The sequence below is a fragment of the Rhinolophus sinicus genome, chromosome 5, assembly GCF_057876585.1.
Source record: "Rhinolophus sinicus isolate RSI-liver-muscle chromosome 5, RSI-T2T, whole genome shotgun sequence".
In the NCBI taxonomy this organism is placed as follows: domain Eukaryota; kingdom Metazoa; phylum Chordata; class Mammalia; order Chiroptera; family Rhinolophidae; genus Rhinolophus; species Rhinolophus sinicus.
Window position 1 is genome coordinate 69,993,671 of NC_142505.1, and position 26,572 is coordinate 70,020,242.

Sequence of the window (26,572 nt, forward strand, 5' to 3'; positions counted from 1 at the left end):
AGTAGGAATAAGTAAATTGATTGAACAGCTTCCTGTATCGCTGGGCTGCACTGATCAGCCCATCCGACGTGCACAAGAGACCAGGAGAACGCACCGGTCTCCCACGTGGGCTCCAAGAAAATCCTGTTGTTCAGGTGTGACTCCTCAGCAGGTGGGGGCTCGCCAGGGTCTGGGCTGGGCTGGGGAGCACAACCCACTTGCTGTCAGCGAACTGGAGTAATGTGATCATTACTTACTTCTCTGTTATGCAAATACTGTGCTAATCTTGGATTTTTTCCTTAGGATAATTTATAAAAGTAGAATTATTGGGTTAAAAGTTATCAGAGAAATCTTTCTAGAACTGACCTGTGTTACCCCTGGATTAGTCTGGGTTCTCCAGAGGAATCAATAGGTGAAAGAGGGAGGGAGGGACAAAGAGAAAGAGAGAGAATGGACAGATGGACATTTATTATAAGGAATTGGTTCACACAGTTGTGGAGACTGAGAAGTTCCAGGGTCTGCTGTGTGCAAGCTGGAGATCAAGGAGAGCCAGTGACGGAAATTCCAGGCCAAATGCAGGAGAAGAACCATGTCCCTGCTCGAAAATCGAAAATCGTCAATCGAAAATCGTCAGGCAGAGAGAGCTAATTCTTCTTTACTCCACCTTTTGTTCTGTTCAGTCCCCTGACTAGATGAGGCCCATCCACACTGGGGAGGGCAACCTGCTTTACTGAGCTCACCAGTTCAAATGTGAATCTCACCCAGAAGCGCCCTCACACATACACACACCCAGAAAACTGTTTGAACAAATGCCTGGGCACCCCATGGCTGAGTCAAGTTGACACATAGAATGAATAATCACGTACCCCCTAAATTCTTTAGTGTCCCTCCACCTACACCCCCCAGCCTTCAGGGTAAACTTCAAGCTCCTTGGTCCGCCCAGTGGGGCCTTCCACCACTTGGCCTCTGCTGGTCTTTCCTGCCATTGCTCTCTGCCCCACTCACTGGGTTCCTGTGTCCTGCTGTGTGCTGAACTCTTCTCCCAGCTTGCCCACTCGGTGAGGTCTGTTGGCCAGCAGTGGGGGCTCTGGCTTATGCTTCAGGTCTGTTCAGTCCCAGTTAATCTTCCCACCTCTCTGGTCCTGCTTGGAGGCCCAGGGTCAGATACCAAAGGAATGTGGTGTCAGGGGCCCTGTTCAGCCTGTAGGCAGGAACCCAGCTGTAGCCTCGAGGCCTCCTGTGCATGCATTTTAAGTTCTTCCTGTTGGATCTGTGTCCTGGCCCAGGACCTCATCTGAATCCTGGGGATGAACATGGAGCCGTTTCACTGAGGACGCTGTGCAGTAGACCTGAGGCTCAGGTGCCTGGTGACAAAGGATGGCATGATGGGGAGTTAGGCCTGCTCTCTTCTATTGCTGGGGACAAGGCAGGGCTTTGCCTGGCAGGGCCCGTGGTGGGGGGGTGGGGGTATGTGCAGTAGGGGAACTGGGGCAGGGGGAGGTTTTGTATTGAACACATATGAGACACTGCAGGACACTCCTGAAGCACCAGAGGACACCAGGGGCTCACAGACCCTCCTAAGATGGGGGGCAGGAGGGGAGTAAAGACGTGTGTCACTGTATATGTGCTTGTGGGGAGAACAGGTGGTCAGTCGGTCCTCGTTGGCTTCTGAGCACCCTCAACAACAGAGCTCTGGAGGCCAGAGACCTGGGGCCCAGGCCGAGCCCCGGGAGCTGGTGTCCTCGGGCAGTGGCATTTCTTTCCTGAGCTTCCATACCCTCACTGGCCATGGGGAATTGTGACAGCATCGACATTGTGTGGTTTGTCAGGCTGAGTGTAAAGTGCTAAGCCTCGGGCTAGGCACTCATGACAGAGTATTTGAGTTTGGGGGTGAAATGGAGCTTTTAGCTGAGGCACACCCCGACTGTGGCTCTTGACTGTTATGTGACTTCTGGGCCCATGAGCATTAATGGGCGTATCAGTGGAGAGTTAGAAACTGTGGAGGGCATTGCTTGGGGTGCTGTGGGTGGGGTGTCCCTCCCTCGAGAACCTCATATTGTAACCTGACCTATATATACAGCCTGTGGGGTAGCTTAGCACAGACTAACTTTTACTTGGAATTCATAACTTTGCTTAGATTAACCTGTAGACCCACTTAGATGACCCTAGGTATTATAAGGTTTGTGTGACCATATGCTGTAATTAGCTCAGAGTTTAACAGGAGGGCTGAGACTTAATTAGGTAAACTTCCTTCCATGCCTGTGTCATCCCTGGCATTGACGGTTGCCAGAGCTGGTTTTCAGGAGCAAGCCCAGGATGATTTGCAGGACCAGGGGGCTGATTTGACTGGAACTGCGTGAGGCAGGCAGAAGGGCTTGGAAGACCCTGTAGTGACCTCCTCATGAACTGTTCTCTTATCTTATACCCTCATTATAATGCTACTGTTTTGTCCTAGGGGCAGAGATTGTCCACCATTTCTGAATCTGCGATGTATGTAGACCCATGTTTTCTAAATGCATGTGAGCAGGACTGTCCCCACCTATTCATGCAGTGACAAAGCTCACCTTGATGTTTATGTATGATTTCCCTGAATAAGGACGAATCCGAACCTTTGTTCAGGGACACGCTGCTTTGAAAGTGACCTTCTGTGTGTCCTTGTTTGCTGCCTCACAATAGAGACAATAAAATCTTTTCATAAAATTGTCTTGGTGTTGTCGTTTGGCTGGCAACAACTGAGTAATTGGACCTGGTTCGGTCCTGGACAATAGGAGCTCTGGCAAGGTGTTGGGACACAGTACCTGAGGCCTGATGCCTGCCTGAGAGGCCTGAGGGACGAGGGGCCATCCTGGCGCCGTTTGTTAGGGAAAGGGTCCCTGGGGCAACTTTGGCCATGCGTTTGAGATCTGCCCTGGGGTTACCGGGGTCCTGCCCTGGAGGGTTGCCAGGCAGGATGGACAGGCTTCCACAGAGGCCTGGATGTGGCTGGGTTCCTGGGATAAGTCGCTGGTTGTGATGAGATGCCCTCCCAGGGAACTGTGGGGTATAGGGGATGGTCCAGGGTTCTCCAATGGTGCAGAAATATGGGGAAAGGGCGTCAGAGGACTCCTGGATCACCCATGTGAGAATGAATCAGAAGCCCCATGCCTGGGGCTTCTGAAGCAAATCCCAGTTAGGGAGGTCTTCCTGTCCCCCGACTCCCCACTCTTCCCTCCCTGGAGGGCTCAGGAAAGAAGTGCCAGGCTCCGAAGGACAGACCACAGCCATAGCTCTTCCCTGGCCTCCTGGGCACAGTAGGGTGCCTTGGAGCCCTGGGGCCCAGGCACCTGACATGTCCCTGAGCTGGCAGCTTCAAACCCTGCGCTGCGTGTTCAGGTTGCGTCATCTGGCATTGAGCCGCGCCTCGGGGGCATCCGTCTTGGGTGCTGCTGACACCTGCTCCACAGGTGTAGGCCCCGCCCATTGGGGCCCTGTGGGCCATCTGACCAGGGTGGCAGAACAAAGGGGCCTGTGCAAGGAAAGGGTCCCTGGGGCAACTTTGGCCATGCGTTTGAGATCTGCCCTGGGGTGACCAGGGTCCTGCCCTGGCGGGTTGCCAGGCAGGATGGACAGGCTTCTTGTGGTTAAGGAACCGTCTGTGTGGCTCTGAGCAGGGCACCATCCCTCTCTGGGCTTCAAGGCTGCACCCAGAGAAAGGGCACCATGATTCCCACCTGGGTGTCTGCTGGGGTCCACTGAGGGAAGGCTCTCCTGGCTGCACTAGGGCCTGGCACCCAGCAGCTGTACAGAGAGGTGGAGAGCAGGTTCAAGGGCCCCTTGCATAAACCTGAGACACAAATGCACCACCTTGAGTCCCCTTGGCCCTACGTTTTCTGTGGGGCTGGTTATAGGCTGCCTCTTTCTTCTTGTCCTACACCCTCCCCCAAATGGGGGTGAGCCCAGGCCTCATGTCACCATCCTGCCCTGACACCCATTCTGCATTGGGTCACCGAAAGGCTGGCAGGCTGGAAGGAGCAGGTGTTGAGGAAGGGGTTACATGTCAGGAATCCCTCCCAAGAGGCTGCATCTCTGACTAGATTGACAAGGTGGGGAACAGAATACCAGGCACTGAGAACAGCATGTGCAAGGCCACAATGTTTCCTTTGCATTGGGGCTGCAGGCCTGGGGGTAGCAGTGCCAACTATACTCTGTTAGCACCGACAAGCTTGACCTGCCTCTCCATCTAACCACTGGAGCTTCAACTAAAAGCCCTGCACCGCTTTTTCTGGCATCCTTCCGTCATGCCCTCACAGCCTGGGGAAGGCTGCTGCAATCTCCTGCAGGAGACAGAGAAGACTGAGTTGGGCTTTGGCTGCCGGGAGCGTGGCTGTGGGAGGCACCTGAGGGCTGGCTTTGGAGAGGGAGCTGGGATCTTGGGCCAGAATGAAGGATTAAATGAGGCAGGGGAGGGCACTGTGGCCAGCTGCCTCAGGTCTCTCGGAACTCACCTGCTGACTCCGAAGCTCAGCATTCTGGGGTTTCCTCACAGGCCCCTGCATGAGTTGCGCAGGAATAAGAAGATGGAGCCAGATGACCAGCAAGGCCTGGGACTTTGGGGTGGGCTGGGAGTCCCCTCCAGTGTCCTTTCTCCCTGTCACTGGGTTAGCAGACAGCCTCCTCTGGTGGGAGCTGGGCCCTGGGCAGGATTCCCAGAGCTCCAGGAGCATCAGACTTGGAGCTGCCATCCAAGGACACTAACTCCTTTTGTGTCACTTGTCCCTGCTCCTGACAGGCAGCTCTCAGTGTGACCATGAGGCAGGGACAGTCCTTGCTGACATCTGCCAGGGCCCCGTCTAATGTTGCCCCAGGGAAGGCCAAGCACTGAGGGAGCGTGCTGTGCGGGGATGAGAGGATGAGGAGATGCTTCTAGCCAGCTCCTGGGACCCCCAGGACTCCTTGGGTTCGGTCCCAAGGCTCCGCCCAGGACCCCTCAGGAGCTGGGTGTGGTGCGAGGTGGGGCGGAGCCTGCTCTCAGCTAACGCCCAGTGCCTGCGCTGCCACCACTCCCTGAACTACTCACCGTCTCTGGGGTCTCAGATGGAAAGGGGTGGGCTGGTCGGGCGCAGAGCAGATCCTGCTGAAGCCTTACATGCAGCATCCCACACCTCTGTCAGGCTTCTGGGCCCTTTCGGGGCCTTGCTGAGGTCCCGGGTTCCCCAGGCAGAGTTCCCTGAGCTGGGGGAGACACCTGGATTGCCTTGTCTCTGCCTGTCCCTCAGATGGGAGAGGCCATGCTGTGGGTGGGGCTCAGCCCCTGAGGGGCCTGATGCGGCCCCCCAGTACACTGCCCTCCACCTAGCAGGTCCTGGCCAGGAATGGGGGTGCACATCACACTCCCTGACTTCCTAGCTGGGGGTCCTGGCCACATGCCAGGTGAGAGCTCAGCAGCTCCACAGCTCATCTTCCCGGCACAGAAACTTAACCCACTGTGTGCGGGCTGATGGGGACCCCACAGGAGGAGCCTCATGGTAGGCTGAGGGTTCTTCCCCACCTTCATCACTCCCCCTTCTCTCCACACCCCCAACAAGAGAGGCGTCTGGCCACTCGCAGGGCTGTCGGTATCTGTTCAGCGGAGGTTTATCGAGCACTTACTACACACTAGGCCCTGACAGCATGGCCTGGGGTCTACGGAGTGGAAATGGCCACTGTGTCCCCTTCCCGATCCAAGGCCACCATTCCCAGGCCTGAATCCTTGCAGACGCCCACTGTGAGAGGAGATGTGGACGTGAATATTCGGGGTGTGTACGAATGTGTTTATACCAACTCTACAGTTTAAATGTACTGTACATGTTGTCAACTCTGTGACTCAAATTTGTCCTGCTGACCAGCATCCCCGTTGTCCCCAGAAAGCTATCCCCTGATGCCAGCATGGTCCAGAAAGGGAGTGCATGGAGCTGCAGAAACCAACCCATCTCAAGGGGCAGGAGAGGAGCCATCTGTAGAACGGCAGAGGCCACTGGTGGGCTCTGGCCCCTCTCTCGTCACTGTGACCTGCTGGGGATGTGGAGGCTCCCAAGCCACCTGGCGGCAGACTGGGTGCCAGCTTCCACGGAACGAGTCACCCAGTGAGAGTAGGTCCTTGTCGAGGATGGACAGACTGACCAGCAATGTGACCGCCACCGTCCCGAGGCTCGTGTCACCCACATGTCTGGAGGTCCTGGGCCCCGCCAGGGCTGAGGCTCCACAAAAGGCAGAGGAAGTCCTCCAGAGCCGTGTGGTCACTGTGGTGGGCACCAGGCCACGGGGTCACGGTCTGCAAAGCAGCAAGGTGCCCAGGCCTTCCCTGCATTCCTCACGTCTTCCCCAAAATAGAAGACCTGTAGATTTAAATGGGCCCAGACTGGTTAAACTTCCCTCCAGCATGTCACCTTCTCAGCAGGTGCCTGCCACCTACAGGGGTGTCATGCAATGCCCTTGGCTCAGGCCTCCGCTGTGGATCATCTCTGAGCAGAAGGAGGTATGTGCCTCACTTTCTCACATAAGAATGTGGACTGGGGGTTCCGAGCCCTAGGACACACAGCTGATCACCCACAGAGGCAGCCACTAGCCGAGGGGCCTTGTGGTCCCAGCCGCCTCTCCTACCCAGCCTTGGAGCTCTGCCCCCTCCCAAGACTCTGGCCTGAACTGCCCTCTCGTCATGGGCTGGCGGGGCTCCCTAGAGGCTGATGACTGGGGTGCTGATGACTGGGGTACTGATGAAGCCCCTCGGCCCCCCTCTGGCCCCAGGTACCCCACGTCCTCCCTCGACCCTGTCTTGGCACAGACTCACCTGAGAGTTTTCCACCTCTCTTTTTCTGTGTGGTTCTCTGGGCTCTCACTTTCGTAGGAAGCCAGATAAAGACCTAGTCAGAAAATGAAGTGAAATTACACAATTATGGTCGATGATAATAACCTGCTCTACACCCAGAGACTGACCTGCTTTTTTATTTTAAAATTAAACTTGTGGTTGGGAGAGAATTCATATGCAGTTCTAAGAAATAATACAGAGAGATCCATGTACGCTTTACCCAGTTCCTCCCAATGGCAGCCACTTGCAAAACTATAAGATAGGTCACCACTGGGCACCGGATGTTGGCGCTGATACAGTCAAGACACAGAACATCCCTCACCACAAGGACCCTATGTTGCCTTTTATAGCCTCACCCACTTTCCTCCCATCTCCACCTCGTTCTTAACCCCTGGCAATCCCTGATCTGTTCTCCGTGTCTATGTTTTGTTATTTCGAGGATATGATATAAATGGAATTAACCAGTATGTTAATCTTTTGGACCTGGCTCTTGTCATTCAGTGGAATTGTATTGGAGATTCATCGTGTTGTAATACCAAACTTCACTCCTACTTGCTGCTGACTAGTGTTCCATGCTGCGTGTTCTCCACAGTTTGTTTAACCTTTCACCCACTGAAGGGTATCTGAGTGGTCCCCAATGTTTGACTATAACAAAGTAAGCTGCTATAAACATCGGTGCACGGGTTTTTGTATGAACATGACTATTCATTTCTCTAGAGTAAATAAGTGCCCAGGAGTACAATTGCTGAGTCATACTCGTATAATAGTTGCATATCTCGTTTTATCAGAAACTCTTTGTCCAGTTCTACATCCTGAATATTTTCTCTGCTTTTTTCATAGTTTTACATTTAACATTTGAGTCTGTGATCCATCTTGAGTTGATTTTTTTTATAAAGTGTAAGACTTAGGTTGAGGTTCATTTTGTTTTTGGCCTATGGATGTCCAAATGCCCCAGCACCATTTTTTGTAAAGGCTATCTTTCCTCCACTGAATTGCTTTTGCACCTTTGTCAAAAATCACTGGGCATATTTGTGTGGGTCTATTTCTGGGTTTTCTATCCTGTTCCATTGATCTATGTGTCTGTCCTGCCAACACCACACTGTCTCTATTACTGTGGCCATATGGTATTGGCCTTAATACTGGGTAGAGAGATTCTTCCCATTTTATTCTTTTTTTCTTTTTTTTGTAAAATCGTTCCAGCTATTCTTGTTCTTTTGTTGTTCTGTATAAATTTTAGAATAAACTTGTCAATAGATACAAAAAAAATCTTGCTGGGATTTTGGTAGGAATTGCATTAAACCTGCACTTAAATTTGCAGAGAATTTGTTGCGTCTTCCAATTTATGCAGATCATATCTTCCCATTCGTTTAGATCTTCTTTGATTTCTTTCTTCAGCATTGTGTAGTTTTTAGCATATAAACCTGGTACATGTTTTAGTAGATTTACACCTATTTCATTTTTTGAGCAATTATAAGTGGTATTGTATTGTTAATTTTGGTGTCCACCTAGCCATTGTTAGCACGTACAAATACAGTAGATTTTTGCATGTTTATCTTGTATTCTGAAACTTCTGCTGAACTCAGTTCTAGGAGTTGTTGTAAATTCTTTGGGATTTTCTTTTTCACATTCTGCAAACAGGAACTGTGTTAATTCTTCCTTTCTGATCTGTATGTCTTTATTTCCGTTTCTTGCCTTATTGCACAGATGAGGTCTTCCGTTACTACTGTTTCCCTGAAAATAAGACCTAACCGGAAAATAAGACCTAGCATGATTTTTCAGGAGGACATCCCCTGAACATAAACCCCAATGCATCTTTTGGAACAAACCTTAATATAAGACCCGGTCTTATTTTCGGGGAAACATGGTATGTTGAATAATAGTGGCAAGAGTGGATATCTTTTCTTATTACCACCCCTTGTGCGAAAGCATTCAGTCTTTCACAATTAAATATAATGTTTGCTGAAGGGGTTTCATAGATACAATTTACGAAGTTGATCAATTCCCCTCTATTCTTATTTTTCTGAGAATTTTTCCCCAGGCATGGGTGTTGAAATTTTCAAATGCTTTTTCTACATCGATTGATATGAACAAGAAAATTTCCTCCTTTAGCCTGTTCATATGGTGGATTACGTTGATTGATTTTCAGATATTGAATAGCCTCACATATTGAATAGCCTTGCATCTCTGGAATAAACCCATTTGGTCATGATGTGTAATTATTTCTACACTTTGCCGAATTCTATTTGCTAACATTTTGTTAAGGAATTTTTGCATCTATATTCATGAGTGACTATATTCATGAGTCTGTATTTTTTTTTTTATGCTGTCTTTGTCTGGTTTTGGTATCAGGGTAATACTGGCTTCATAAAATGAATTGGGAAGTTCCCTCTTTTTCTATTTTTTTAAAGAGATTATGCAGAATTCATATTCTTCTTTAAATGTTTAATAGAATTCTCTAGTGTATCCATCGGGGCTTAGAGATTTTATTGTTGGGTGTTTTTAAATTACAAATTCAATCACCTCAAATAGTTACAGAACTATTCAAATGATGTATTTTATGCTGAGTTGTGGTAATTTGTGTTTTGTCTAACTTGTCAAATTTATGTGTGTAGACTTGTACATAGTATTTCTTTATTAGCCTTTTGATGTTGGCAAAGTTTGTAGTGACACCTTGCTTCATTCCTGATATTAGTAATTTCTGTCTTCTCTCGCTTTTTCTTTGTCAAGAGGTACTTTGCTAGAGGATGCAATTTTATTGTTCTTTCCAAAGAACCAGCTCTTTTAAAAATTGACTTTATTGTTTTTCTGTTTCATTGATTTCTGCTTTCCTATGTTCTCATTTCCTTCCTTCTGCTGGCTTTGGGTTTATTTTGCTTCTCTTTCTCTAGGTGCTGGAGGTGAGAACATAGATGATTGATTTGAGACTTTCCCTTTTTTCTAAAGTTTGTATTCAGTGCTGTAAAATTCCCTCTCAGCTGCATCCACAAATTTTGAATTTTGATTGTATTTTAATTTAGTTCAATTATTTTTCTTTTATTTCCTTTGACATTTCTTCTTTGACACTTGATTATTTAGAAGTGTGTTGTTTAGATTCTAAGTGTTTGTAGATTTTCCTGTTGTCTGTGTTACTGATTTCTAGTTTGATTCCATTGTGATTAGAGCATAAACTCTGTGTGATTTCAATGACTTTAATTTGCTGCAGTTTGTTTTATGTAATTCAGGATATGGGCTATCTTGGTATATGTTCTGTGAGTAATTGAAAAATGTGTATTCTGTAAATGTGTAATTGTATGGAGTGTTCTATAAATGTAATTATACACTATTATTTGATGGTGTTGGTGAGTTCTACGAGTGCTGACAAGTTCACGAATTTGTTGCAATGCTGTTGCTAATCTTTTTTTATATCAAAGGGATTATTCATTATGAATTTGTACCAACTGGACAGTTACCCACATTTACTATTTAGAAGTGATGAAAAGGCTGTGTGAAAAAGTTAGATGACCTGAACTTTTCGCCAATTCATGGCTCACGACAATGCACCAGTTCACATGGCACTGTCTGTGAGGGAGTTTTTAGCCAGTAAACAAATAACCGTATTGGAACACCCTCCCTACTCACCTGATCTGGCCCCCATAACTTCTTTCTTTACCTGAAGATAAAGGAAATATCGAAAGGAAGACATTTTGATGACATTCAGGACATCAAGGGTAATACGACGACAGCTCTGATGGCCATTCCAGAAAAAGAGTTCCAAAATTGCTTTGAAGGGTGGACTAGGCACTGGCGTCAGTGCATAGCTTCCCAAGGGGGAGTACTTCGAAGGTGACCATAGTGATATTCAGCAATGAGGTATGTAGCACCTTTTCTAGGACGAGTTCACGAACTTAATTGTCTGACCTCATATGTCTTTGCTGATTTACTGTCTAGTTGTTCTGTCAATTATGAGAGAGGGGTGTTGAAGTCTCCAACTATAATTGTGGATCCATTTATTTCTCCTTTTAATTTTATCAATTTTGCTTCATAAATTTAGCAACTCGGTTGTTTGGTGGATTCACATTTAGGATCGCTATGTCTTCTTCAGCGATTGATCCTCTTATTATTATATAATGTCCCTCTCTGTCTCTGGAAATTTTCTTTCCTCTGAAATGTACTTTAGCTGATATTAATATTGCCATTCTCACTTTCCTTTGATTAATGTTTCCCCATCTTTTTACTTTGTAACTTGTCTATATCATTATGTTTGAAATGAGCTTCTTATAGACAACATATAATTGGGTTATGCTCTTTAATTTACTAGTCAATGTCTGTCTTTTATTTGGTGTATGCAAACCATTTACATTTAGTATAATTATTGATACATTAGAGCTTAAGTTTACTATTTTATTCTTTTGTTTTCTGTTTGTTCTCTCTGTGTTGTTTCTGTTTTATCTTTCTTGTCTTTCTGTGGGTTACCTGAATAGTTTCTAAAATTCCATTTTGATTTATCTGTAGTAAACTCCTGAATGACATTTTAACTGGATATGGAATTGTAAGTTGACAGTTGTTTTCTTTCAGCACTTGAAAAATGTGCCACTGCCTCTGTCTACCGTGGTTTCTAATGAGGAATCTGATGTCATTTGAATTGTTTTTCTCTTATAGGTAAAGTGTCATTTCTCTCTTGGTGCTTTTAAGATTTGGTTTTTTTCTCTTTAGTTTCCAGAAGTTTGGCTATAATGTGTCTTGGTACAGGTTTCTTTGGGTTTATCTTCTTTGTGATTTAGTCAGCTTCTTAAATCTGTAGGTTTATATCTTTTCTAAATCTGGGAATATTCCAGGCATTACCCCTTCAAAAACTTTTCAACCCTGTCCTCTTTTCTCCTCCTTTCCTGACTCTGATGGCATGAGTGTTAGATCTTTTGTTATAGTCCTAAGTCCCTGAGGCTCTGTTGTTCAGAGTGTATAATTTCTATTGTTCTATCTTGGATCTCACGGATTTTTTCTTCTGTCCTCTCCATTCTGAAGCTGAGCCCATCCACTCCGTTTTTCTTATTTAAGTTATTGTATTTTTCAGTTCTAAAATTTCCATTTGGCACTTCCTTATATCTTCTGTTTCTTTGCTGAGACTTTCTATATTTTCATTGAGTTTCAGGGAGACCCAAGGCTGAGTGGATCACCAGGTGGGCCCTTCCAAGGAAGGCCAGGAGTTGAGGGTAGGGTGGGACTTCTCTCAGAAGCTGTGATTGAGCCAGTCAGAGCTCAATACATTTTAGGTCCCTTCTCTTGCTTTTCTCCACTTTGGGGTGGGGAGGGACAGAAAGAAGAGAGGGTCAAATGGAAGATGCTCTTCTTTAATGGTGCTTCAGAAGGGGCAGGGTTTTATCTGTATATTCATGGCCAAATCACTACCTGGCACACAGCAGTCTCTTTAGAAATACTGTTGGCTGAAGGAGTGAATGAAATGCCCTTCTGTCATTCTCTTCCCTACCCATAGACTCCCCTTACCTCTCTCAAATGTGCCTTTGGCACATTTTATTGCCCAATTTCTATTGGCTAATGACAACACTCACTGTAATAAGTAGTGTGGTAGTTTGAATAATGGCTCCCAGAGATATCCAGATCCTAATTCCCAGGACCTGTAAATAAGTTACCTTATACAGAAAAAAGGGATTTTGCAGATGTGGTTAAGAATCTGGGGATGGTAACTTATCTAGGTGGGTCCTAAATGCGATCAAAGTGTCCTTCTAAGAGTGATACAGAGGAAGACTTGACCACAGAAGAGAGATGATGTGATGGTAGAAGCAGAGGTAGGAGTGATGTGCTTTGCAGGTGGAGGAAGGGGCCATGAGCTCAGGAATACAGGCAACCCTAGAAGTCGTAAAAGGCCAGGAAATGATTCTCCCCTCAGAACCTCCAGAAATAATGAGCTCTGCCAACACCTTGATTTCAGCCCAGTGGAACTGATTCTAACCTCTATAACTGTAAGAGGATAAATTTGTGTTGTTTTGAGCCACCAAGTTTGTGGTGAATTGTTTCAGTACCAATAGGAAACTAACACAACTAGTATTGATTGAGTGTAGTCCTATGGGCTTTGCCAACTCAAGTGATTCTCACTGCAACCCTGGGAAGTATAGGTTCCCCACTTTGCAGATGTAGCAGGGGAGGGTCACTCAGGGTGAAGACCCTGCCCAGAGTCACACAGCTTGCTGGGGTGGGAGTGGCCCAGGTTGGTTTACTCATCAGGCTGCTGAGCTTATTGCAGGGAGGCCTCCAAATACTGGTGAGACCCCCTCCAAAAAGTTACTAGCTCCAAAAACAAAACATAAAGTGGCAAAGTTGAAAGTTGAAAAATTAGAAAGCAAAATCATTAAAAAATCCTTCCCCCTGATTTTTTTGTTTTGGGCAGAATGTGTTCTCCTGTCCCTGAGTGTGTTCCCTTTGTAAAACGCTGGCCGTGACAAGAAGCCAGGCTGGGAGTCGCCCAGCGTGGCTCGGGGGTGCTGGATCCAGGGAGCAGCTAACCATGGGACCACACTGCCCCACAGTGAAGATCGGCTCAGGCCCAGATGACCACTTGCTTCTTCAGCACTTTCTGTTCCTGGAGGAGGGGGCTCCTGAATTTCGCTCACTTAGCAAATTCATGAGCAAATCTTATATCTGAGAAGTGAGCAGGTGGGGATGCTGATTTTCTGGAGGGGGCAGACGTTTACAGTGCTCTGGAGCTGTCTCATCTGACGCTGGTGTGTATCACATACACATGCACACTCACACCAGCTAGAAGGACATCCCCACGGGAACTCTGGGAAGGCAGTTCTTATCATCACCCCCACTGTTTTGAAGAGGACAGTGGGGTCAGACAGAAGGTGGTCCAGATTTACGATGCCCAACAGCTTCCAAACTGTGTCCAGGGGAAGCCTGGCTCTGGGAGGTTCAACCTGCAGCTCCTCAGGCCCTGTCCAGTGCTCCAGGGTGACAAGCAACTGGCCAGCGGGATGCAGCCTTGTCTGCTCCTCCCGAAGCCAGCAAACGTGGGCATGGTGTGTCGTGCTCAGGGCAGGGGCCCTGAATGGTGAGATGACTAAGAGGGCACACAAGAGTCCCATGGCCCGGGGGGGTCAGTGCGGCCTGGGGCTAGCTACCTTACCGTCCTCACTGAAGATGGGGGTGGTGTACAGGTAGTGGGTGATGATGGGGTCTTGCTCGAAGGGACACTCCACTTGTTTCCATGTGATAAACTCTCCAACCTGCTTGGCCAGCTCCAGAAATTTCTGTCAGGGTCATAGAGACACAAGATGGATACACTCCCAGGGTCTGGATGTCATCTGCAAGAGTGGGGCAGGCCCTGGCAAGGCCTTTCTCTTCACCTCTGAAACGGGCAAGGTGGAACATGGGGCAATAAATGACAGCATCACCCACCAGTATTGGGTATTCGTCACTTCCAGTCACCCCCTCTGAGGAATCAGCTGCACCTGACACCTAGGGCTCACCAGCCCCCTGTGTCGGGACAGGGCTCGGGCTACGGCCCTCAGCAGGCAATGCCTCTAGCTAGAGGTGAGCATTCCTTCAGTTTCATTCTATTTATTTTTGTTGTTATCCCTACTTATGGCAAGTTTGTTTATTTAAAGAACATGCAAATAAATTTAAATAAATGTATTTAAGTAAAATTTAAATAAACTTACTGAAGTAGCATTTCATTTAAGTAAAATTTAAATACAATTATTTAAATTTTAAAAATGTGCTACTTTAAAGAAGGATTTTAAGAAAATAGCAGCATCAGGTCATGACTAGGTGGGAGCCCCACTCTGAGCCTTATTTGATCAACCCTGGGCCGGCTCCACCCCTACTGACTGCACCCTGAATCTGGGACCACGTGAGAACCTTGTAGTCTTGAATCTGGACCCCCAGCCTTGGCTTTGCAGAGCAATTCAAGTAGGCAAAAGACAGGGTTCCCAACTGGTGTGTCACAGGGTCAGCTGGAGAGGGAGCTCCCCAGCCTGCAGGTTCTTGCAGCCCTGCCCAAGCCCAGACTCTTCCATGTCACCTCCAGCCTGAACTGCTCTCGGGATTCAGGGCCCAGGCCTCCTGTGGACTGACGTCCCCAGCCAAGCTGGCCCTCAGTGGTGACCAAGCCTGGGAGCAGCATGTGGAGGTCTACTGGGGTGTCCGTGTGAGGCTGAAGGGCCCAGGAGGCTGCTGTGGGCCCAGTCCTCAGGGGACAGCTGCAGAGCCCTTTGCGGGCATCACAGCATGTCCTCCCAGCTCCTCTGTGCAGTTGTGGTAGAAGCCCCGTTCTATAAATAGAGAGACTGAGGCTCAGACAGAGCAAGGGGCCAGCCCAGGATTGACTGCCCTAGAAGTTGGAGGCTGGATGGGCCCAGCACTAGGGTGGGCTGGCCCTTCCGTAGGAGAAGAGCCCCCTTCTTCCTGCAGTATGCCCACTGCCGCATCACATGCTTGGTCTGCCTCGCTCAGTGACCACCTGCTGTCACTGTCCCATGCCTTCAGTTCTTCTGGGCCTGGCGCCCACTATGCCTAACCTATCAGCTACTTAGAGCCACGTGCGCTGGGTGGCCCCATGTGGGGGGGTCGAGAGATGGAGTGGAGCAGCCTGGCTTGGCTTCTGAGGAGCTCAGGGACTAGAGAACTGTGCCCAAGGAATGTCCAGCCTATTTTGCATGGGTTTCCCTCTACCTGGGAGACCAAGGGGGCTTCCTGGAGGAGGGGACACTGACAGTGGTGAGTGCCTGCAGAGGAAGAAGTCTTTCTTTCTTTGTGCCCACTCCGACCTCCCTCTGACCACTTCCTCCTGTTGCTCAGGGCCCCTCCTTTGGGAGGCTTCCCTGACCCCTGGGGAACTGGGCTCCTGTGCAGCCTGTCACAGCCTGACAACCTCACCACTTGTCTTCGTGGGTCTGTGGGGTTTCTCACCAACCTGGTGCTCCTCAAGGGCGAAAATGAATCTGCTTCACCTGTGCTGGGCACGAGGCCCACATGGACTGGGGATCAATGGCTGCATGAGCCTCAGTCTCCTCTTGTGGCAGATGTGGGTGGGGAGACCCCGATAAACCTGCCCTGATGTTGGTGGTGGACGGTTACACTCGCTCTCAGAGTCCCCATTAGTCCAGTGCTTCAGGCCCGTGCTCCTGCTCTGGGAGCTGTTATGTCCTGACTAACAGGTGGCACGCCTGCCCCCTGGGCCCTGAACCCTACCTCAAAGTTGATGTGTCCATTGGGGAGGCGGTTGGCACAGCCCTCATTCAGGAAGTAGATGTCTTTGATGAGCAGGCTGAAGAAGGGAATGACGATCTGGAAGGGACAGGGGGTAGGTCAGCCCTTGTCAGCAGCCACCTGCCCTGGGGCCTTCAAATGCTACTGAGGGCACAGTTGGCTAACCTCAGCCTTGGCCTTGGGGCTGCACGGGGTATAGGCTACTTAGTGTGCATGATGGGGGCAGTGTGGAAACCAGAAAAAGGAGGCACAGGCCTTCTTTCCCTGGGGCCAGACTGTTTCTTCCCAGCCCCCGTCAGGCTCCAGTGCTGACTGAGCTCCTTCTGTATACAGTGCCATTCCCCGCTGTGGTGGGGCTGGTGAAAGTCCCAGTGCCCCTTAAACATTTCTGCCATCTCCTGCTGGGAGGAAGAGCGCATGCTGAGCACACATTAAATCCTATGGATTGGGAGTCATCTGCTATGAAATTTTGTGGCCTCCTTTTTAATGCATGTATATTTAACAATTTGTCATTATATCTGTCTTGGTGCTACAGGTCTAAATCTGCGGCACGATGGTGAGGCCCAGCACATGCCCTCTCTGGTTCCTGAGGTCAGGCTGACAAGCTCAGCCTGTGTGTGTGTGTGTGTGGGGGGTGGGGTAGGTGGGGGGGTGGGCGGGGTGTGTCTCTGTGCTTCACTGTTCGATGTCTTGCTTCTCCCTCCCTGCTCTGCCAACCCCTAGAGGACGGAGACCACTGCTGACAGCTCAGACCACCCTGGGGAACTAGCTGGCTCTACCCTGCTGTTTTGGTTGATGTCCTAAACCCCAATGTCTATGAACGAGGCCTTATTTGGACAGTCTTTTCAGACAGATCAAGTTAAGATAAGGTCATACTGGATATGCTGGGTTCTTGTAAAGAGAGGAAAATTTGGACACAAATAGGAAAGGTGGCCATGTGAACAAGGAGACAGTGATGGGAGCGATGTGGCCACGGGCCAAGAAACTCCTGAGGCCACCAGAAGCTGGAAGAGGCCAGGAAAGACCCTCCCTAGAGCCTGGGAGGGGGCATGGCCCTGCCCACCCTGATTATGGCCTCCAGCACTGGGGGAGGGCACTGTTCTATTCTAAACTGCCCAGCTTGTGTGCTTCATTACGTCAGGCCCAGGAGCCTAACATACCCACTCTGCCCTTGGGCTCCAGAGCTGGGCATGTGCTGCCAGTCCAGCCTATCATCCTGGGACTGGGCACCAGACCCTGACATTTCTGGCTCAGGGATTGCTGAGGTCACGCCCCCATCTAAGTTGACAAGGGCTTTGAGGAGAGGACCTGTACGCCGACCACTCTGCAGAGCACAGAAGCACGGATGGCTCAGCTGGGCAGGGCAGATGGGGAAACTGAGGCCCATGGAGTGGCAGGCCTGGCCCAAGGTCACTGCCTAGTGACCATCAGGGCCAGGACCAGAGCCAGATTTAGCAGGGAGACCAATGGCCTGGTGTGCCCGGGACCCAGGAGTTTCCTGGGATGCATGACTTTTGGTTCTAAAACTGGGGCAGTCCCAGGGAAACTGGTCACCCTAGATTTATGTCAGTTCCACAGCATTCACTCAGGTCTTCTCTGTGCTGGGTGCCAGGGCTTGGGGGACAGTGAGGATGTGTCAGACACATTCATCTGTGACCCCAGTGGAACAGGAGACAGTTGTGGGAACAACTACAGATTGAGTTGTTGCTACCCCTAGGCTCCCAAAGGGCCTCCACTTACACCTCTGTCACGGGGCATCAGTGGCGGCCTGAGGGCTTCACTGTGCAGAGCTGTGATGCACAGAATTGCATTTTGTCCTCACTAGTCCTGTGAAGCAGGGTCCTTGTTACCTTACTGAGGAGGGAGCCAAGACCCAGAGAGGTTAAGTAACTCTCACAAGCTCCCACAACAAATAAGGAACAGAGGCAGGATTAAGACCCAGGTGGCTCGGCCCCAGAGTCCCTGTCCTGCCTCTTCCTCACTGTGCCAGGATGGAAGGTGGCCTCGCCACCCTCACCACTGGTGCTGAGTCCCAGACCCATGTCAGTACATGATGGCCGAACTGGGTTGGAATGGGGAAAAGTGCTGGGAAAACGACGGGATTAAGGGCAGTGGGACTCTGTGGACAGACGGCTCCTCAGGGGCCTGGTGCAGGCATCCTGGAGGCAGGGGCATGGGAGCTGGTCCTCTGGGCAGTATCATTTTCCATATACGAGCACCTCCCACCACTCCTGCCACGTGGTCCAGACCCATCCTATAAGGCTTTAGCGTCCTTGCTGGTCTCCTTGTCTCATGCATGACTGTAAACCCACTGCCCTTGCTTTCTAGAGCTGAGCAGTTCCATCAGAACCGAGCCCAGCCTGGATGTCACCCAGAAAAGCTTGTGTAGAGCCTGTGACAGAGATAGGGGCGGGGAGTGGGGTGGGGAGAGGGTGGGACAGACAGGAGCCGGCCACAGGCAGGAAGAAAGCAAAGGGCAAATTATGAGACCTCCTGGCCTTCAAGTTTCAGCTGAGGGCACTGGGAGCAACCTCTTCCTTCCTTCCTTCCTTCCTTCCTTCCTTCCTTCCTTCCTTCCTTCCTTCCTTCCTTGCTTGTATCATTCCTTTTATCCATCCATCCATCCATCCATCCATCCATCCATCCATCCATCCATCCATCCATCTATCCTATAGCCTTCCATCCATTTAAAGCAGCTTCTGTGGGCTTAGCCTATGGTCCACATCGCTCTAGAAATTAGAGGAGAATGCAATGAATCTAAACACACACCTCTGTAAGCCACCGCTTTCAGCATCAGACCTAAACGCATAGCACCCCAGCACCCCAGAGCTGGAAGGGTCTCTGAGCGCAGGAACAGGAAGACCCAGTGTGTTCCCTCGACCCCATGGTCTCAGATGGAAGACAAACAGTACGGAGTGCCGGTGTCATGACTAACATCTGAGACCAAAAGCCGCAGTCAATGCTATGTACCCCTACCCCACAGTCCAACTCCGGGGCCCTCAGCCAGTACCCCTGTGACAGCCACACGGCGCCTGTGCCTGGGAACGGGAGGCAGCCCGATGGCATGCAAAGACCATAAGATTCAGAGCCAGACAGGCTGAAGTCTGACTCCCAGCTCTGCTGCCCACTCGCTGTGTGACTGGACAAGTGAGACCTCCTCTCTGAGGCTCAGTCTTCTAATGTGGGAAATGGCCATGCTGAAATCCACCCATAGAATAGTTGTTAGAATTAAATGAGGGCTGGAGGTCAAGTGGCCCTCATGTGGTAGGTGCTCAGTGAAGCGAGGTCCTGAACCTCTGCCCTGGTTTTCCAGCTTCCTGGCTCATGGGGGACAGGCTCACCTGCCATGGGATTTGAGGTCTCACCTCACCAAATGCTGCCCACACGTATTCAGCCCTCATGGGAGCAGAGGTACAGAAATGCTCATGGACTGAATAGGAAGGGACAACTGGATAGGAGCGTCCATATTTCAGCCAGCTCCCCAAACCTGACCACTGGTATCCACCCAGTACAATCCCAGAGTGACTGCGAACTTCAAGAAATGGTGGCTTGTTCTATTATCCCTCAAGCTGGACACAGACCTCCACAAGCCACACAGGGACCTGATGCCACCAAGTTCCCACAAGAGACCAGAATGAAGGCCCAGCCAGCCTTGGTGTTTCCTGTGCACAGAGATGAACAGCGCTAAGCACCACTGGCGACAGGATTTAAGCCAGAGAGAGAGAGAGAGATCACTGCCGTCCCAAGGCCTGCGCACGGCTTGTGTCAGAGGTCACGAGGAGAAATTGGAGGAGAAATAAAATTGATCGTGGTCAGCGAAGATCCCCTCTCGCCCCCCAATGCAAATGTATAAGAACAGAACCTGGAAAAAGATAGTTTTAGTGAGCAAGGAGCTTGGGTCACTCATCGCCAGAAATGTCAATGGGATCTGAGGCCACATCAATGAAAGTATTGAGTTTAGAATAAGGAGGTGTAAGACCCTGTGTACTTGGAACCACACTTTAATCTGAAACAGAAGGGATTCTGACAAATGGAGTTGTTCAGGGATCAAAGGGACCCAAGTGGGGAGGGAACAGGAGACCAGAATACAGCAGGGTGGGCTTGGGGCTGTGGAGGAGGGGGGACCTGCAGGCTCTGAAGGGCTGGTGGGTGGAAGAGGGAAAAGTCTCCCTCTGCACGGCCCTCCAGAGAGGACAACCCCTGGGGGCTGGGGGCAGCCCCATCAGGAAGCATTTCCTATCAGTTAGAGCTGCTTGGGGGTATGCTGATCTGTTTGGGGAGGTCATGGGTTCCGCATACCGGAGGCCTGCAGGCAAGGAGGCGTGGCTACAGATGCTGTAGAAGCACAGGGGGTTGGACCACGTGACCCTGGAGTCAGCATCCAGGTTCCCTGATGTGGCTGACCTGGGCCTTGCTGCTCTAGAGCAGGGAAGAGCCTTGAAGTCTGGGCACGCCTCTGACCTACCTTCTCCCGGCTGCTGTGGGCGGTCAGGGAGCGGTGGGCCGCCCCGCGCAGGGCTGTCCTGTAGTTGCAGAAATTCCCTGTTGGGTCCATCTGGTGCTGGAAGGAGAGAGGGATGCAGCTGGGCAGCTGTGTCAGGGACGACTGTGTCACCCAGACAACCAACAACCTTGCTTACCTCGAGGATGAAAAACTTGGCCGTCTTCACTTTGGCCCAGGTTTTCTTCAGCCTGGAGACAGGGCTCATGTTCATGCCAGCTGAAAGAGGGAGGGCCGAGCTGGGGATGGCTGCTCCGGGCTGCACAGTCCCCTCACTCTCTCGGGCAGGAGCCTTCTGTGTGGCCCCAGCTGACCCAGTCTCTCAGGCTGCACCCTGACCAGGGCTTAGGTCTGTGGCAGCTTCAGCTGTCAGATGGCGGGTAGACATTGTACTGGGGTGGGCCTGGCTTCTGTGTGTGCAGGCCCCCCATCTTAGTTCCCAGCACACGGGTCCCACACCGTGACCAGAGCCTGCTTGGGGCCCCCGCTCTCCCTGGATCTGGGGACACATTGCCAGGCCCTCACCGAGCATCCTAAGGGGGCTGAGCTTGCCTCAAAAGGGGCACCCCCCAGACTTCTACCAGGGGGATGTGCACCCAGCTGGCACCTACCCCCTGCTCAGAGGCACGCCCGGTTTGCACCCCGCATGCTGGGCACCCACGCCCACTCCTGCTACTCACAGATGATGGCCATAAGGGAGTTGAAGTTGCCGATGTTGAAGCACTCACGGGCCACGTCGATGAAGAACTCCATCACCTGGGCCCTTCGCTTCTTCTTGGCTGGCTGGGGACAGAGCACCTGAGCCTTAGTGATCACGGGTCCTCATCCTACCTTGACCACACACGCTGCTCACCTGGCCAGTTCCTCCTAGTGGCTGAGATGCATGATCTGGGCAATCTGCAGCTCACGGGCTCAGGGTCTCCAAGCACATCCTGGGCAGAGCCAGCGAAGCCTACCGCCAGGGAGGGCTCAGGTCGGGGCACAGGAGCTGCCTGTCCAGCTCCAGCACCCCCTCTGGAGGTAGAAAGCATGCTTTCTCGCTTTTCCTCCCAGCACCAAGCTGGCTCTCCCCACATGGGCCGCACACTGACCCCGACTCTGGGGCAGGCTCCGTCTAGGCTGCGCTCAGGTAAACCCCATGTCAGCTGCCAGGTCACTGATGTAAATGTGGGAAGCGGGCAAAGCCCCAGACCCTACGCTGTGTTCTTCCAGAGTAAATAGAGCTGTCCTGCCTCCTAGATATGCAGTAGTGGCCTTATTGCCACTGAGAAGCATGCTGTGGCATCTGTGGAGACAGGCCACTAACACCCCTTCAGAGAACTGCCTACTTTGCAGGGCATCGCGGTGACAGTGACATTGGCCAAGCGAGATTGGGAATGCAGGCCAACCATCTCGCCTGATGTGGGCACCAGACAAGACAGGAAACAGTGACAGGTCCATAGGCGGAGGCATCGCAGGTCAGCTTCTCCTCCTGACCAGGCCTACTTCTTCCCCTTTTTCTGTCACAGGTGTTCACCCCCATAAACACCTCACACCCAAGCTCTGTCGCAGCATCTGCTTCCGGAAAGCTCCGCCTGGCACACATGCTACCTCCAATCTTTCCCTGAGACATGTGGACCCTGCTGGTGGAGAGTGGGCTCAGAGGTGGGTCCCTTTGCTGTAATGGAGACAAGAGGGTGGGCTGGTCTGGCTGGTGGGACCGTGTCTTGGTGACAAGCACAACTGGCTCAGCCTTGTTGGGTCTTCCTAATTTCAGGAAAAGATGGAGACCTGGACTTTGAATGTGCACTCTCCCAATTCTTAAAGGCTGGGTCATTTCTACCTCTAAATCCCGAGTGAGCCAAACAAAATGCGGCTGCAGACCAGGCCGCCCAAGGCAGACAGAGACAGAGGGGGGAAGCAGAGGTCGCCCTTAATGTCTTCAGCCAGCAGTCTCTGACGCCCTCTGTCAGAGGCCAGTGGATCCATGCCAGGCTCTGCCCAGACGGCAAATGTCACTGCAGGCAAGCCAGGTGACACCTGGTATTCTGGAAGGGTGCCCAGCCTGGCCTGGGCTTGGAGATGGACAGGCTCAAGAAGTCTTTCCGGTTCCCTCCCAGGTGGGCTCCTCCCAACCCTTGGCTGCCTTGGCTTTGCCAGGTCGTGCCCCCGTTTTCCACGCACCATGCAGATCTCAGTCGCCACAAGGTAGCACAATCTGTTGAACCACTTCACGTAAGCCTCCAGGTTCTTGGTCTTGTCACTGAAACAGGGCTAGGAAAGACGCAAGGACCATATTCGGTTTTTTTGTCAATAATTTTGTGAACATGAAGTCAGTTCACAATCAGAGATAATCTGGAAAATGTTGAAACCTCAAAACCATCCACAAATACCAATGATTTGATGTGTATCTTTCTAATCTTTTTTCTATACACTCAGAGATGTAATTTTATGTACTTATTTATATGAGATATAATTGTTGATCCTCATTATTCAGTTTCTGTATTTGTGAATCTATCTACTCCCTAAAAATTTACTTGTAACCCCCAAAATAATACTCGCATTACTTTCACTGTCATTCATAGACATATGCAGAATGGCAAAAAATTTGAGTCATCTAGTGCACACTGAGGTTAAGCTGAGCAACACCCTTCCTTCTTGCTTCAGCTCCCATACTGTAAACAAGTGTCCTTTCTGTGGTCTATTTATTGTCGTGTGATTTCACCGCTTAAATTGGCCCCCAATGCAGTGCTGTCTGGTGGTCCTAACTATAGGAAGGCTGTGATGCATTAGATAAGCTTTGTTCAGACATAAGTCATAGTGCTGTTGGCCATGAGTTTAATGTTACTGAATGAACAATATATATTAAATAAGGCGTCTTTAAACAGAAACACCTTGCTTTATGTAAGCAAGGCTATATGTTGATTGGTTGATGAAAACGTGATGAGAGGTGTATAGGAACCTAACCCCGTATTTCCTGTAGGAGCAATGTCATTTGCTAATTCAGTGTTCACAACTTTATAGGATATAAGTACTTTGAATAATGGGGCTTGACTGTATGTATGTATAAGGCGTGATCACAAAATACGGTGTATGTTTAAATAAAAAAAAATTTATTACAGTAAAAGACACATTGCCATTAACACCACTCAAAATATTCCCCCTCACTTGGAACACACTTATCCCATCATTCTTGCCACTTTCTGAAGCAGTTCTGGAAGTCCTCTTTCATGAGGGTCTTTAGTTACGCTATCATAGCTGCCTCGATGTCCTGAATTGATTCAAGACATTTTCCTTTCATGGGCATTTTGACTTTGGGAAAGAGCCAGAAGTCACATGGTGCCAGATCCATGAATAAGGTGGATGAGGACACACTGTAATGTTTTTGACAGAAATTGCCGTACCAGAAGCGATGTGTGACACGGAGTGTTGCCATGATGGAGGATGAAGTAAAGATATTCACGAAAGATACGTTAGAAGTGAGGGAGAGTATTTTGAGGGGAATTAATGGCAATGTGTCTTATACTGTAATAACTTTTTAATTTAAACATTTGCAGTATTGTTTGACCACACCTCGTATGTAGAATCTAAACAACAATACAAACAAACAAAACAGAACATACTCATAGATGCAAAGAACATTTTGATGGTTGCCAGATTCGGGGGGTGGTTAAAGCGGGTGGGTGAAAAATGGGAAGGGATTAAGAAGTACAAATTGCTTGTTACAAAGTAGTCATGAGGATATAGGGTATAGCAGAAAGAATATAGTCAATAATATTATAGTAACTCTATCTGGTGTCAGATGGATACTAGATTTATTGGGGTGATAGACGGGAGAGGGGTTGGGGGACAGGGTGAGAAAGGTGAAGCAGTTAAGAAGTACAAATTGGTAGTTACAAAATAGTCATGGGGATGTAAAGTAAAGCACAGGGAATATGGTCAGTAATATGGTAATAACTACGTATAGTGCCAGGTGGGCACGAGACTAGTCAGGGGGAATTACTTCTTAGATTATACAAATGTCTAACCACCAGGCTGTGCACCTGAAATTAATACAAAATAATATCAAATGTTAATTGTAAGTAAAAAATTTAAAAAGGGGTTAAGGGTGAAGGGGAATAAGAGGTCCAAAATTTCAGGTATAAAACAAATAAGTCGTGAGGATGTAATGTACAGCATGGGGAATATAGTCAGTAATATTGTGATAGCACGATATAGGGTCAGGTGATTGCTGGACTTATCATGATGATTATTTCTTTAGGTATATAAATGTTGAACAACTGTAGTGTACACCTGAAACTGATATAATATTTTATGTTTTAATATTTAAAATTTAAAAATTTTAAATATTTAAAATTTAATATTTTAAATTTTTTTAGGAAAAATCTTTAAAAAAATATCAGGCCCAGATGGTTTCACTTGCAAATTCTACCAAATGTTCAGGAAGAGGGAATTCCAGTGCTGCATACGGAATAGAGAACAGGCAAAAGACTAGACAACCACAGCAACAGGAAAGGAGAATAACAGGTTAAGAAACACAATGAAGAAAATACCATATATCATAGCAAAAATATGCATAAGGCACCCAAGGGAAAAAGTCTAACAAAACCTGTTGAAGACATTTACAGGGAAAATGATGAGATCTTAAAAAGATATTATAGAGTAAACCTAAGGAAATGGAGGGACATACCAATTATATGGGTTGGAAGAGTCAATATCATGAAGATGTAAATTCTTCCCAAATTGATCCATACTTAATAACTTCTAAAAATAATCTCAATAGGACTTTTCATTGAATTTGAAAAGTGATTCTAAATTTAAATGAAAAAACAAAAAAGTGCCAAGAAGAGCCAAGTCACTCTTAAAGAGGAACCTGGGGGATTTGCTCCACCAGACAAGACCAATCATACAACAGTCGTAATGAAGACAATGTATCCTGACCCGGAGATAGAAACACTGACCCATGGAGCAGAACAGACAGTCCAAGAACAGATCTATATGGAAATCTGACTTATGACAGCGACACAACTGTCAGGGAGTATCAGTGGGCAAAGGAACACATAAATAATGGTGCAGAAACAATTGCTATTTGTATAGAAAAAAATGAAAATGGACCCCACCACCTCAAGCCATATCCACAAAATGAATTTCAGACCTAAGACTTAAATGTGAAAGGCAAAACTAAAACTTCTAGAAGAAAACATAGGAGATTATCTTTATGACCTGGGTGGAAAATAGGGAGAGATTTCTTAACTCCCCCCGCCCCCCCGCCCCCTCCCCCAAAGAAACAAACAAACCGAAAAGGGAAAGTTTAGTAAATCTGACTTGGTTAAAATTAAGAACACATGCTTATCAAAAGACATAATAATGAGAATGAAAAAGCAACGCCACCAACCAGGAGAAGAAAATTTGCAGTACGTTTAACTGACAAAGGATAATTATCTAGTACATATTAAAAAAACCCAAAAAACTCTTAAGAATCCTTAAGAGAAAGACAAATCACCAATAGAAAACTGGATGCAAGTTAGGGCTAGGTATTTTACAGAAGAGAAAACAAGAATATCCAAAGCCCATGAGAAGATGCTCCATGTAAGAGTTTGACAAAAATTAAGAAGTCTGACAATTTCAAGTGTCAGTAAGGATGCAGAGCAAGAATAGCCCCCTGCTGGCAGTGTAAATGGGGACAGCCTCACCGACATTGCCTGCTGAGGTTGACCATGTGCCCACCCTTTGATAGATGCAGTCACCCCCCTCCCAGGTGTATCTTAGAGCAGAGCCCTCAGAGTGTTATCCATGGACTCCTAGGGGTCCACAAGGTCAAAACTGTTTTCATATTCATACAGTGTTATTGCCTTTTGCTGTGTTGACCCTGCAGTGATGTGTAAAAGAATGGAGGGAAAAACTGCTGCCACCTTAGCCCCAGTAGAGGCAGAGGCACTGAACCATTCTAAGGGTCATCGTGTTCTCCACTACCACACACACAAGGGAAAAGAAAAAAAAAGTGAGTGTTTCTTAAGAATGTCCTCGAGGAGGCAACATTTTTTCAATTTTATTAAATTTTGACCCTCAAGTACACGTCTTTCTCA

The 26,572-nt window shown here is 48.8% G+C and overlaps 1 protein-coding gene across 11 annotated transcripts in view; it reads right to left on the reverse strand.

The window, feature by feature from the left end:
• Positions 1–432: 432 nt before the first annotated feature.
• The window catches only part of RASGEF1C (RasGEF domain family member 1C), an 86,591-nt gene continuing 60,451 nt past the window's right edge, over positions 433–26,572 (reverse strand). For 4 of the 11 annotated variants that reach the window (XM_074313345.2, XM_074313343.2, XM_074313346.2 and 1 more), the window contains 8 exons: positions 22,671–22,760; positions 21,188–21,290; positions 20,647–20,726; positions 20,472–20,567; positions 15,989–16,084; positions 13,923–14,046; positions 6,785–6,857; positions 433–6,332 (listed from right to left, as the gene is read on the reverse strand). In XM_074313345.2, the coding sequence (XP_074169446.1) occupies positions 6,308–6,332; positions 6,785–6,857; positions 13,923–14,046; positions 15,989–16,084; positions 20,472–20,567; positions 20,647–20,726; positions 21,188–21,290; positions 22,671–22,760 (687 nt within the window). In that variant the 3' untranslated portion in view covers positions 433–6,307. Of the gene's footprint in view, positions 6,333–6,784; positions 6,858–13,922; positions 14,145–15,988; positions 16,085–20,009; positions 20,313–20,471; positions 20,568–20,646; positions 20,727–21,187; positions 21,291–22,670; positions 22,761–26,572 lie in introns of those variants that run through there. The other 7 variants (XR_012489749.2, XR_012489750.2, XR_012489748.2 and 4 more) reach the window with 7 other exon arrangements.